The sequence below is a fragment of the Vigna umbellata genome, chromosome 8 (assembly GCF_029865625.1).
Source record: "Vigna umbellata cultivar VRB3 chromosome 8, Vumbellata_1.0, whole genome shotgun sequence".
In the NCBI taxonomy this organism is placed as follows: domain Eukaryota; kingdom Viridiplantae; phylum Streptophyta; class Magnoliopsida; order Fabales; family Fabaceae; genus Vigna; species Vigna umbellata.
Window position 1 is genome coordinate 41,311,822 of NC_142172.1, and position 14,833 is coordinate 41,326,654.

Genomic DNA, 14,833 nt, shown 5'->3' on the forward strand with positions numbered 1-14,833 from the left:
CTTGTTCATATATAAAAAAGTAAGTCACGTAATATTAGAAATCACGGTTTAAAATTTTAGTACGATGTAACAAAATTAATTTTATATAATTTTTTAATTACAACGTGGACAATGATAGAAACCACTTATTGGGACGCATGGTTTAATTTCATATGCAAAAAGTGAGTAAACTGGGTTCGTGTACTTGAGAGTGGGCGTGTAACAATTGTCTGAAGTGAAATAGTGTATCAGATAAGAAAAGATAAAAAGCGAACCCTGGCATTGTAATCATTTAAAACTGTAAATAAGTTGTCTGAGAACAAAAAGTTGGTTTCCTGGGAAGAGATTTTGTAAAAAAAAAAAGTTGGTTTGTTCATCTTTGCGTGGATTGTTGACAAAAAGTATACATCAAATCGATCCATTAAGTTGAGAATTTGGAATAATCTCATCTTCAAACCTAAATGCTGCTTTGTCTTTATCATCTCTGAACTAAGCTTCAAAATCTTGCCTTGTACCACTCAAACTTTCTATCTCCCTTTATCATCACCCACCCATTTCATTCCCACTTTTCAACTTATTTTTAGCAGCAACCAATATTTTAACCCAAAAAAAAAATCACTCAACTCCAATTCTTTCTTTTTGAAAACGAATTTAGTTCAATAAAAGTTAAAAAATATATATATTAATTAAAATAAAGTAAAATAAAATAAAAACAGAAGAAAAACCTGTTCTTTCTTTCACAAAAGAAAGAGAAAAAATAGTATAAAAACAAAGGCTGTGCTGTGTACTCCACGTCAACCGGGTGGTGGAGGTGGAGGAGGATAACTACTCGTATCTGACCATGACGAAGGTGGAAACTCTGACCCGCTACCACTGTCCCCTCCGCCGTGATGCTGTTGCCCCGGCGGCCGGAAAACTCCCATTTGCTGGCTTGAAAACAGAGGAAAGGAAGCAGAGGATGGTGCATACGCAGGCGGCAGCGGCAACAATGACGATGAAGAGGATTGAAGCGCTGCCATTTGCGAATCATAGAACCACTGATCGAGTCCATGGAACTCCCCCGTGCTCCGCAGAAGCTGAGAATAACCCCAATAGTCTCTAAGCAAATCAGGGGAACTCTGAAGCGGTGCCCCCTGCATCACCGTCGGAGAATAACCAGTCACCGCTGGAACATCACCGGAGCCCGAGAGTGAGGTGGCCGGAAAATCGGGAAGGTGAGGAGGTCGAACCGCGGTAACGTTTTCGGGGAAGTTGAGTTTGGCTCTGTTACCTCTGAACCTCAATGCGGCCTCATCGTAGGCTCTGGCAGCAGCCTCGGCGGTGTCGAAGGTGCCAAGCCACACTCTCGCCGCTTTGTGAGGATCGCGAATCTCCGCCGCCCACTTCCCCCACGGCCTCTGCCTCACCCCTCTGTATCTCCTCCTCCTCTCGCCGCTTTCTTCCTGTGACGCACTCCGTGACGAACCACCCTCACCCCCACTCGCGGCAGCAGCAGTGTCACCTTCACGCGCTCTTTTCTGCCCAACCGAGCCCGAGCCCAGAAGAGGAGGCCCGGGAGAAGAAGACAAACCCGGAGAAGGCGCATGCATAAAACGTGGCACCATGGGAAAACCACTTGCCGGGACCCACTCCGTGTTGGTTTGGGCAGAGGAAGAGGGTGACACCACATGGGTCGGAACCGAACCTACAGTACCCCCTTGCACTTGCACATCCCTTGGGGTGAAAGGCTCTCCTGGGTCCGCCGCGAAGTTTCCCGAAGCGGAACCTGAAGCTGAAGGTCTCTGGTGCGCCACCGTTATACACACGTGCGATCCGATGGAGTTGATTATTCGTTCTGAGAAAGAAAGTTAAACACGTTATTGTATATATATATAAGGATGGGTAAGCGAAATGGAACATGATGAAGAGGTGGCTAGCCCCCACAAGAACAGTGACCCTGTTGCGCCTCTATTACTCTACCTTCCACCATGCATACACTTAATTAAACACACTCCACTACCAATACCTTTCTTTCCTTTTATTCTTCCCAAATATAAAACAACAACTTAATTCTGCAAATATCAAACTCTACCCATAAATTAAGAAATATACATGTGCTTCCTGTTGCCGCCTCTCTGCTTATTTTCGCTTCTCGATTCACACACACCTTATCAGATTTTGACTGAAAATGAAAGCAGGATGCAAAATCAAACTACTATCTGCACTTTCTGCAAATCCTTCCCATTGTCGGTTTCCTTTTTCAGATATACAGAAACAAAGAAATAGTGATCATCTTTGAGTTGAATTCTATGCCCAGTCAAATAAAGAGAGAGAGAGAGAGAGAGAGAGAGAGAGACAATATATTTACATACTTTAATTATTTTGGGCTCCCCTACTTTAGATCAGCCCATAGTTAACTCACGGATCTGGTTGAAAAAGATAACACTAAATAAACTCAAGATGTGCTTAAATAAGGTAAATATGTGATAAGGCTTCACTGTGGATTAGGCTCCGAATCACTGCTCAAATATTTAATATCTTATTCATATATTGAACTCCATATAATATATATTTTTAAATATGTTTATCTTTTCGCTGCCATCAAATTTTATAAAATGCTATATACAAAGAATTAAAAATTGAGATTATATTTGGAGAGTTGTTGTTGCAAAGGAAGGTGTTGTCGAGGAATAAATATGTGATTAATTGTATGGTCAAAACACGTCTCTGGAAGAAGTGAGACAAGAATTCCATGCATGATTGTATAATGTTAAGTTAAAATAAAAGGAAAGAAATGCAGCATTTGACCTAATATGAATAGGTAGGAATATAAAAGAGGAAGGTGAGGGTTAAATCCAAACATCTAAGTTAGGCATCCATACCGAATTGTTGAACTTCAACAGAAGGTTTTTGAGAGGCAATGCATGTAGCGAATGATCCAAACAAAGACTAAGACCATGAAATTTACAAGGTTTCGGGTATTGACATTGCTTTTCATAATTAGCTACTGGTCTTGTTTTTATAAGAGAAGAAGAGGTTTTGTATCTATAAGGAGTGCCAAGTAGAAAAGCACATGCATAAATTGAAATTTATTATAATTAGATGATAAAGATTATACTGGAATCAAAGTGTGGATTGTATGAATTATATTGTTTTAGACTGACTCTTTGGAGTTATATGGATCGGTGGGGCTTCTCCTCATAATTAACTCATCATTCAAAAACAATAAAGACAATTTTCTATCCCATCCCAACTTATATATTTTCCTTTAAGCAATTTTTATTATCAAATTTAACTCTAATCCAATATTATATGATTATTTTTAAAAGTATTTAATGATATTAATAGAATAATTATTATTTTATAATTTACAAACAGTTTTATCTGATAAACTCGATTTTTTTAATGAAAATCAAATTTTATTTTATCAAATTTAAATTTAAACATTCTTATATATCATAATATGATTAAATATCTAACTAATATAAAATCTCCCATAATAGTTAGAGTTTCTATTGGAGAATCATAGTTCGTATAAACAAACTACAAATAAAGTTCTAAAATCACAGTTAAAATGAGATTTTCAATGTTAGTGGAGAAGTCAGATAAAATGGATTTCACTAAAGTAAATTAAAACTAAGTTAGATTTTTTAAAAATAAAATAAAATTAGTCCGTATTTATATATTTTGCGGCAAAATAATGGGATTTATTCATTATAAAACTGCTTTCAAATTAAAATAGTATATTAAATATCCATTACTCGTCAATAACATTGTCAAATTAAAAATGAAATTTAAACTCATTATAATAATACATCTATATGTTGTCATATTGTATGTTCACTTTGCTTTCTGGTAATTGTGTTTTGAAATATTAAAATAAATGTTTGATATTTTTTTTCTTTATTTTTTTAATATTATTATTTTACGAAAAAGTAACAATTGAATCCATGTACATTTCACGAATTGCAAAGAAATAAATTCAAATATTTATTTAAGATGACATATTTTAATTACAAAAAAAATCTTCTAAATATATTTATTTGTATAAAAATAGTGAATGCGTACTTGAATAATTGAAAATATTTTTACAGTTTTTTTTACCTTATATTAAATGAGTATTTTTTTTAAATGAAACAGTAAGTTAAATGATAAAATAATAAAAAGTACACACAGTCATAATGGATGTATTAAAAACAATATCATTATGCAATGTATTATTTATAAATTTTATTATCTTTGATTGAATTATTACATACTTTAACGATTTTTTTTATCGTGCATTGGGAGAAACAATAAATATTTTTAAACAATAATTAAAATACCTTAAATTAAAATATTTTCAATTGAAACATATTTAGGCTACAAAAATTAATGATACATAAATTATATATTGTGTTTAATTGGCACAAAAAAGATATTGAGAAATGTTAGGTTAATCATATTCAATTCCTATAAATATATGGTTTGATTAAAATGAATTTGTTACTGTCTTAAAATCTTAGAGTTTAACAATCAAGCTTTCATTCTTCAATGTTTCATACTATCAATTTGTATGTGAAAACCTTTGCCAGAAAAAAATTACTATAACGAATCCAACAAAATCAGTTCAAAAAAATGTTAGAATTACAAATCAAACACCAACAAAGATAATTTAATAATTGCCGATAAAAAAAGGTTAATCATTTAAAATCTTCCATGTCAATTATTTTAAAAAGACATTCCTTTACTAAATTTTAAGAATATGTAATATATAATGTACTAGCCAGTCCATACATTATTTTAACTTAATACATAATGATTGCTCAAATTAACCAATAATAATATGTTAAGTGAAAAATACCATCACCTAATTGATGTAATAATGAAAAACAATAGGGCAGGCAGCATGTATGATGCTTCTCTACCTTTATTTTCGTGGTGGGCATTCATTTTCTGAATGGATATTTTTTTCTTTTACTAACTCATATCCAGATGGATGTAATAATTTAAAATTCTTAAAAAATTAATACAGTGTTTTAATAATATATCAAGTTTGATGAGGCTCTATAATAATTTATGTAAAAAATTTGTATCCGTATTTATTATTTTAAACTTTTATCTAATTTCAAACTGGAAAGAAAATTGTAATATCCAATAAAAATTTATTCATATTAAGTTGTTTATCGTACAGAAGATTTTTTTTTAATCTGATTATAACAGATAGTTTTATTCAAGTGAATTTAACGTCAAAATTCAACTTAAAACTTTAAAATATTAGTTTTATTATTACTCTCTTTTTTCTCCTACACAAAGTATAACATGTCTTTAATTTACACTTTTTGTCGCGTCTCAATTAAGTTTAATTTTGAAGCATGAAAAAGTACACTTTTAATTAATCTATTTTATTTTACATATTTTTAAAAAAAGTTAAAAAAAACATTTTTAATCATACGATTACACAACGATATATAAAAAATTTATATTGTAAGTATATTCCAAATAAATTATTCTCAGATTAATTATGATAAGAAAAAAAGGTTGAATTTAACCTAAAATAAAAAAATTCATAAATCATAAATAATAGAAAGTTAAAAGAAAAAAAAAAGTTAATGTGAAAGCAATATATGGAAATTGAAATCCGTGTCTATACGGTACTACATCCTAACCCTTGAAACATTTCGAAATATGAGGAGTCATGAACCCGTTTGACAGACAAGTAGCCAAACTATGTTTTCCACTATGAAGGGTGCAAAGTGGCTGGTATAACCACCCAAACACTTACATATTTATAGTGGGTCTCAATAATTCTACTCGTTAAAATATTATTAAAAAAATATTTTAAAATGCTAAAATGGTATAAAAACATTTTAAAATAAACATATTTTTACTTTTAATTTATTTATTAAGATTTCTGAATATTATATTACCAGAAGGCACCGACCGGTGGTCGACACGTGCAGGGTGAGGCTTCTTCCATCGTTTTCAAGAGCACAGACCATGCTGTATCGTTCATTAATCATTCACCATTGTTAGCTTTCCGAGTTCATTTTTTAGGTTCCAGTCCGTTTTAGGCACGTGTTTTTTTTGTTGTCTTCTACTTTCAGAGACACCAATAGCATAATTCAAACTTTTTTATTTATTACAATTCATTTTAGGAAAGTTCTTTGAACTTGACCAAATGAGCTAGATTGCCCAACTTTTTTATTTTATAAAAAAAATTCAGATACATAAAATGAAATAAATTTTACATATAAATTAACATGTAGAAAAAGTTTCTCAAAAATATTTTAAAATTTGAAAGTTTTATTTTACATAAATTAACTTTTAACTGTAAAAAAAGTTAATTTCACTTCTTATATATATATATATATATATATATATATGTATATATATATATATATGTATATATGTATATATATATATATGTATATATGTATATATATAGAAATAATCGTTTGACATATCCCTACTTTATTATTCGCACTGCATTATAGAAACTTTAGGTAGTTAAATAATATAATTATAACACTTAAAGACATTATATGAATGGTCTAAGTGGAAGAGTACGCCTCAATTATAATGCTTTTAGAAATAACAAATTGATTGATGAAGAAAATGTTTGGTGTTATTGGTGCATGTTTGGCAATCTAGATTGTAGTTGGTTTTTTATTATGATTTTAAGCATTAACTAGCTTTTTTGACGATAACTAAAGTTAAAACTTATAATTAAAAGTTAATAATCTTCTCGTTTCGTTTGACATTTTAGTAAAAGAAAAATATTTTAATTGCCATTTTACATATAATCAAACTATTGAATACATTTTTTTCTTATCATCAAGTAAAAGAACGAGAGATGGTGTAATTAATATAAATATATATATATATATATTAGAACATGGTGTTATTCTATCGTTTACAAACAGGTAAGCATCTCTTCTTATAGTTTTACTGTAAACCAAATATCTAAATGAGATCATTTCTTACAAAAACATTTTTTACACAATACATCTAACTATGAAGCATTACATAATACTAGGATACAACAATGACCGAGTTATGAAAATAATATTTTTTTCTTTAATCAAAGAATACGTAATCTTAATTATATATATATATATATATATATATATATATATATATATATATATATATATATATATAAAATTTATAAACATCTCAATGACATCTCATAAGTATAAAGAATATATAAGTTTATTTTATGAAATGTCTATTTTACATTTTTCAATAGAATATTATGTTTTCCAATACTAAATATTTTAACTTTAGTGTTTGTGAATGGATATAGTATATTGAATGATATATTAAGTGTCAAACACTTCACATTCATTTTTTTTAAGATATTTATATTATATTATTCATTTACTTTATGAATTATTATTTAATTTATCTAATTAGCTTTATTATAAGTATAATATAATAAACAAACTGAAAAATATAAGTATATTATCCAGTGGATAACCACTTACAAAATAATTGAGATAAAATAATATTATATTATCTATTTTTAACTTTCATATACTAATTTTAATTTATTTTTATAGAATTTTAATAACAAATAATAACCGATGAAAAAACATTAGCATATGTTTATCAAACATGGAAAAAAATATTTATTTCTTATATATAAGAACATTTAAATATAAAAACATAGAGTAGATTAAGTTAAATTTAGTTATATATATATATATATATATATATATATATATATATATATATATATATATATATATATATATATATATATATATATATATATATATATATATATATAGGGTTTGCTAACGCGCGTAGCCTGTTTTTCAGTTGGTACATTTTAGCAATGTGTACCGGATTTTAGTAGACAAAAATACCCTTATATATCATGGATTCTAAGTTTTAAGGTTAAGGGTATTTTAATAATTTTCATTATCAAAACTTAAAAAAAAAAAAGAAACCCCCAAAGTCTTACTCACCTCTCTCATTCCTCTCAATCCTTTTCTTTCATCTCTCTCACTTCAACCTTTTCTCTGTCATCCCTACTGTAGCTCTAATTGAAAACATCATAAACACTTGCCTTTGTAAAGAGTTGAGTCATTGACATATTCACAGTTCATTCAAGATCTCTTCAATTTCACCATCTTCATTAACCTCTCTAATTTCATCATCTGCATATGTTGAATCATCATCTCTAAAAAAAACCTTCCAAGTCAATTACCAATTCTTTTGGATGTCATTATGCTTGTGAAAATTAGATAAAATTATATACGACAAAAATTATAAAACTCATTATAAAGTCATTTTTTTGTAAGAAATTGTTTAACAACGAGTGCTTCTGAGTTTTTCCAGGCCAATTACCAATTCCTTTGATGTCATTATGCTTGTAAAAATTAGATAAAATTAGATAAGACAAAAATTATAAAATAAAAACTCATTTTAAAAAATTTTACTAAGAAATTGTTTAACAGCGAGTATTTATGATTTTTTCCAAGTTAATTACCAATTCCTTTATGCTTGTGAAAATTGGATAAAATTAGATAAGACAAAAATTATAAGATGAAAACTCATTATAAAATCATTTTTTTGTAAGATTGTTTAACGACAAGTATTTTTAATTTTTTCAATTGGGACTACAGTAGGGATGACAGAGAAAAGATTGTGAGTGAGAAAGATGAAAGAGAAAGGGTTGAGAGAGGAATTTTTTATTTCTTTTTTTTTTTTTAGTTTTGAGAATGAAAATTATTAAAATACCCTTAACCTTAAAACTTAGAATCCATGATATATAAGGATATTTTTGTCTACTAAAACTCGGTAAACATTACTAAAATGTACCAACTGAAAAACAGACGTACGCGTGTTAACAAACCACAAATATATATATATATATATATATATATATATATATATATATATATATATATATATATATATATATATATATATATATATATATATATATATATATATATATATATATATATCAGTTAGTTATTTGTTCAATTTATGAAATTGTAATAAAATCCAATTTGACCATTGTCAAAAGACATATTTATAGTAGTGATGACTTAAAATTATAACATTATATAATTACATTTAAAACTTAAACTAAATAATGATTTAAATTTTAAAATATTTATTTGTGATGTTATTCAAACTAAAGATTGCATCATTTGAGTGTTTTATTATTATTTGAACAATATAGATATTTAGGGATTATAAATTTAATACGGATAATCATTCAAATTTTTAAATATTTATTGTTTTATTAGTAGATATAGTTTGATTAGTGAATATAACTAGAGTGAAGGATGGTAATTACTCATTCCTCACTTAAGATTTATCCTTTAATTTAAAGAAAAAGTGTTATCTCACAAATTGTTTGAGTGATTATACTAATCACTTTAGTGATAATACTTTACACTACCATTATACTAATCACTTCAGTGATAATACTTTACAATCACTTTTGAAACACTCATTTAAATGATTATTTAAAAGTTATTAACAAAACTCTAAAATTATAACATGACTTAATAAAAGTTAAAAAAGATTGTGAAAAAATTGTGGATTGAACTTCTCAGTAATACTTGAAAATTATAAACTTAGTTTGATGGGTTTGGAAGAGAGAATAGAAAAAAATTTAGATTCAAACTCCTTTCATTAACAAATTTTATCACGAATTTGTTATCTTTTTTTTAATTAAAATTTTTATGAACTTATTTGAAAAAAGAAAAATAATAAAGTAATTGAAAATTTCTTATTTGACAGAATCTTAACAAAATATTTATGCACAAACACTAGACAAGATTAGGAAATCCGTACTCAGAAAGATATACTTTGCTTCTGCTTTTCTTTTTTACGTTTTAATTTCAAAATTGTGAATTTTTTTAATCCATTTTATTTTTTAAAAATTATACAAATAACAGAAGAATACACAAACTGTTCTCATTTTATTTTTTTTTTCATTTTTTTTAATTTATCTCCTAATTCAATAGAGTATTAGGTGATCTCATCTTTCAAAATGAAAAAGTCGCCTTAATTTTCCATTTCCACAAAATCTGTTAGTTGTCTGAAAACAAAGTTTGAGTGTGTATTTGACACTCCCTCAATAGAGTAATATATCCTTAGTTATATTCAGTTTGAAATATTTGCATATTGTGAAACATTTACTATGTATTTTGTAACATGTATCAAATGATTTTTTAAACCAACATGTTTTTTATGGTCTTTGGAGAAAATTTATTAAAGAAATTCAATAAAATATAAGTGATAGATATTATATTGAACTCAAAATTTTAAATAAATAAGTTTATATGTCTTAATTTTTATACATTACTCAACTCTTTTATTTTTAGTAATGTCAGACTTAGATTTTCAACAAAGTTCACTATCAAATTAAAGTTTTTAAAAATCTTTCTCCAATGGAGAAAAAAAAATACAGCTTGTATGAAATAATATTTTGCTAATATGTTAATTTTTATTTTTATTTCTAATGGTATAGTATAGTTTAATGTCTTTTTCAAAACAGTTTTAATATGTTTATTTTAATCTTGTGCGGTACACAAGATTCTTGCTAATTTATTTATTTTTAATTTAAGTAGCTCACTACTTATTAAAAAAGGTTTAGTGGGTTATGAAGTAATGTAATTAAATGCTAATTAATTTTAAAAACACATGAACTGCTATTTCTGTAAACTTCATCTAATGCGAAATTTTAAACATAAAATTGTTTGATATATAATAAGTCCTTGTATACTTTTAAAAAGATGTTAAAAGTATTTTACAAACATTGATATCTAATATTAATTTAAAATGTAGCGGTATTTCAATTCATTATCACTAGATTATCTTTGAATGGCATCATCCTATTAGCATATATATATATATATATATATATATATATATATATATATATATATATATATATATATATATATATATATATATAACAACTTAATTTACTTGATGAAAAGCAATCGTACATGGATAAGTATAGGATATGAAACGTACCTGCTCACGGTATGTATATATATATATATATAGCAAGATTTTATTACCAAGCGGTCTTATATACTCTTATATCATTAATTTATTTTATAGATAATAGAAAATAACCGGTAATAAATGTGATATTGAAAAGTATTTAATAAATTTTGAAAATATGATAAATATATAATTATTCTTCTATAAATCTAAATTAAAATCATAAAGTTATTAATATAAAAATTATAAATTATTATTATATAAAATATTGTTACTTTATAGATTAAATATTTAGTATCGATATAATATTATAAAATATTAGACACAAATAAATATCAAACATAAGTATGTAACTTAAATTAAAATATCAGTATATTATGAATGAAAAATATTATCTTTTCGTACACAGCACAATAAATTTTCTAGATTGAAACAAGAAAGACTAGTCACGGCCTATTGTAAGGTTATTGTCAATTGGCCAAAATCACCAATTTCTCCAGTTGGCTATTTTTATTTTTATTTTTTGACTTAGACTCTTCTGCTATTACAACAAATCTTCATGACAATTGAACAGAGCTAACATTTAACTCACTAATCACTATACATAAACTTTCATTTCTAATAATTTGACCGTATTTCTTTGATTAATTGCGTTTTTGTTTGCGTCACGGAATGAAAGACTTTCTGAATTTTCTTCTTTTGCTCCATCAGCCATTGAATATAGTTGTCTTCTGCCAAACCAACACGATATGTACAGTTAATGTGATATGAGAATAATTATATCAATTTGAAGTACACATACATATTAGTGTGTAAGCTTTATAATGTTGTTTAATTACAAATTTGATTATTATAATTATTTTTAAAGTTATACTAATAATAATCCAGATATGTTAAAAATGTAATTATCTACCTAACTGACCTGACCATACCTTGCCACATCCATAACAAATTGTCTTCAACATCTCTGGCTGCTTCTTCCGATACGGTGGTGATGATGATCTTCTTTTTGCTCGAATAGCTGACAATCGAATCTATTTTTCTTCATCTGTTTCATCGTTTTGTTTGCTATATTTGTCTTTTGGATTTCTCTTAGGTATATTAGTCGTACTTGGTAGCGCTTCCAAGGAGAGCATTCAGGTAAAATAGATTTCACTTTTGTGTGATTTTAGTACTGTTATTATGCTATTGCCTTGTTGAGCTTCTCGGAACTGGTTCTAAAGGTTATTGTGTAAAACAATGCTGCTCTTGTTTTGTAGAGGTTATGTTTTTCTTTATCTTTTCTAATAAAATAGATAATAACAAAAGTTTTCATTTTTTTTTCTCTTTGGTGCCAAGATCCTCCCCCATAAGTAAAATTGCAAATGTGTGATTCAGTCTAACAAGCTAATAAATTATTGCAATTTTGTTAATTTTCTTTTTCTTTGAGTTTGATATTTTCGTTAATGTAGCTTGTTGCCTTTCTCGTGCCTTTTGTGCGTATGGAAATTCCTTTTGTAGGGGTGGTGGTTCGGTTTTAGTCTATCATTCTGTGCCTTCTACATTGATATCTCTATCGTGCTTTAGGAAGTGGTTTCGAATTTAAACCACTTTGGATAGTGATCAGCTTTTAGTTAAAACGAAATGTGGTAAACTTGATTTGTTAAACAAAAATTTCATGTTAAAAGTTGGATTGTTTAATTTCTATTCCAAAGACAATAACAAAGTCTTGTGATAGGTCTATCAAACAGAAAGTTTATTGAGAAGATACGAGAAAATATAAATTAACGAGATTTGAGACCAAATTTTATGAAACACTGATATACTCTTTACTTAAAATCTTAAAATAATGAATTAATAGATTTTTAATCTTACTTTCTTATATTATCCGAAAGATTAAATACGAGAGTTTGGTTTTTTTTTCTTGGCACACGTTTTCACTTTATTTCATTTTGATAAAAATGAAGTAGGACAAACCAAATTCTCTGAAAAGTAAAAGGAAATAATTTATTCCAAAAGGACATATATATTTAGCTAGAGAGAGTGAAGTGCATGGGGCCATCTAACCTAGAAGATGTCGTAAGTGTCAATAAAATAAATTTTGAACTTAGAAGGAGCTCTAGGATTCGAAGTTGGCATATAGAAAGGTTCATTCACCTTGTAGGAGAATGTTTGAGAAACTGAAATTAATATTAGAAAAAAAGTAGTAAAGCCGACATTCCATGTTCCCATATCAATATTAGACGAAAGAAAAGGTTCATAGTGAAGTAAGGCAAAAAGAAGCTGAAGTTGATTAACTTATTTATCATTTATATTTTGGACAAGTATTTAAACATTTCTAAGAAATTGAAATATTCTTTATTTAAATTACTTGATGAAATATTTGTTTAACAATCAAAGCGAAAACACACTAAAGATATATAGTAACTGGAATTTGTAATTTTCTGAATTTAGTTACATATTATAGATGATTCATCAACGGATTTCATCATATTGGACATTTTATCATGCTTCTAAAATGGGATTGTAGTGTCTGTAAGATAGATATTATACAAGCTTTTAACAACTACGAACGCATGAGAAGAATTTTCTAGAGCAGCTGGCAATTCGATACATGTCTCATAAATAAATTTTTATCAAGAATAAACTTTTTTCTTTTAAGAAAATCCTAACTTACGAGATTGAAAGAAAGTACCAACACACAAAGTTTCTTTAAAAAGAAGTTACTGTTAAAATTAAATTAAAGTAGTTTTAATTTCATTACAAAACTTTAATTAATTCTTAAAAGCAATATCTTTAATTTGGAATTTGGTTTAAAGATTGAGTCAAACTTTATCGGATCCTAAGTCAAGACAGAACAACCTAAGCTAAGATCAAGAGAGTAATCTTGGTGACAAAATTTGAGAAGGGACGACATCAGTCGAAAGTTGAGACAGAACAGCTCAGACCAAAGCTTGACACATGTTATCTTAATCTGAATGTTGAGTTCGACTGGATTGAACGGTTTAAAACCGAAGCTCAAAATGAGTCGATGAGTTCAAAGATTAATAAAACTATCAAATATCGAAAATTGAAATAGTTAATCCGAGATTCTAAATTAAAAATTAAGAAAAAACAATCTAAACTAAAAATTAAAACAAGTTAATCTTAACCAACACTCATAACAAATCGATTAAAACTAAATATTAAAACAAACTAATTGAGAGTAGATTGGAATAGAAAATAAGAAAACAATAAAAATATTGAGTGAATACCAAAGCTATCCTTATATAAATTTTAGGAAAAATATAGTTGTGTTCCACATTTTTAAATATTTTATTTTGAATACAATGTACATTTAATTATTATATTTATATATAATAACAAAAATAACATAATGAACATTATATATATATATATATATATATATATATATATATATATATATATATATATATATATATATATATAATTTATACTTATAAATAGAATTTTTTGTGTTCATATTTATTTTACAGTTTTATCTTTTAAATAAAAGTTTTTTTAAATTTCAATAGTTATTTTCTTAAAAGACCATTTCTCTAAATTTTATCTTGACTTTTTTATTGGACAATCTTTTTTAAGTTTACCATTTTCTTAATTATAAAACTATTTACAAAATATATAAAATTAATTACAATAAATTTATACAATATATTTTTATTTAATTTATAATTAGAATAAAAATAACCATAATAATAATTTTATTATTTTTTATTATAATAAAAAAGTAAAAATATATTTAAGCATCGCGTATGTTTTTATTAATATATATAAAGAAATATAAAAGATGATAATAAAAATAAGGATATAGAGATAGAGACACCCGGATGTATGTGGCTTTCCTGTGAAAATTGTGTTGAGAATCCAAGTGTGAGTCTAAGTTTCACATTGGATAGAAATGAGAAAGTAGAGC

The 14,833-nt window shown here is 26.9% G+C and overlaps 1 protein-coding gene across 4 annotated transcripts; it reads right to left on the reverse strand.

Moving 5' to 3' along the window:
- Positions 1–244: 244 nt before the first annotated feature.
- LOC148194742 (ethylene-responsive transcription factor ERF110-like) lies at positions 245–2,959 on the reverse strand. 4 transcript variants are annotated; one of them, XM_088096063.1, is made up of 3 exons: positions 2,331–2,702; positions 2,051–2,213; positions 245–1,813 (listed from the first exon to the last, which is right to left on the reverse strand). In XM_088096063.1, the coding sequence occupies exons 2-3, from the start codon at positions 2,052–2,054 to the stop codon at positions 774–776; spliced, it is 1,044 nt and encodes a 347-aa protein (XP_087952189.1). In that variant the 5' UTR covers positions 2,055–2,213; positions 2,331–2,702; the 3' UTR covers positions 245–773. The 4 variants fall into 4 exon arrangements, with proteins under 4 accessions (XP_087952189.1, XP_087952192.1, XP_087952191.1 ...); XM_088096066.1 differs by lacking the exons at positions 2,051–2,213; positions 2,331–2,702 and adding an exon at positions 2,841–2,959; XM_088096065.1 differs by lacking the exon at positions 2,051–2,213.
- Positions 2,960–14,833: the final 11,874 nt, after the last annotated feature.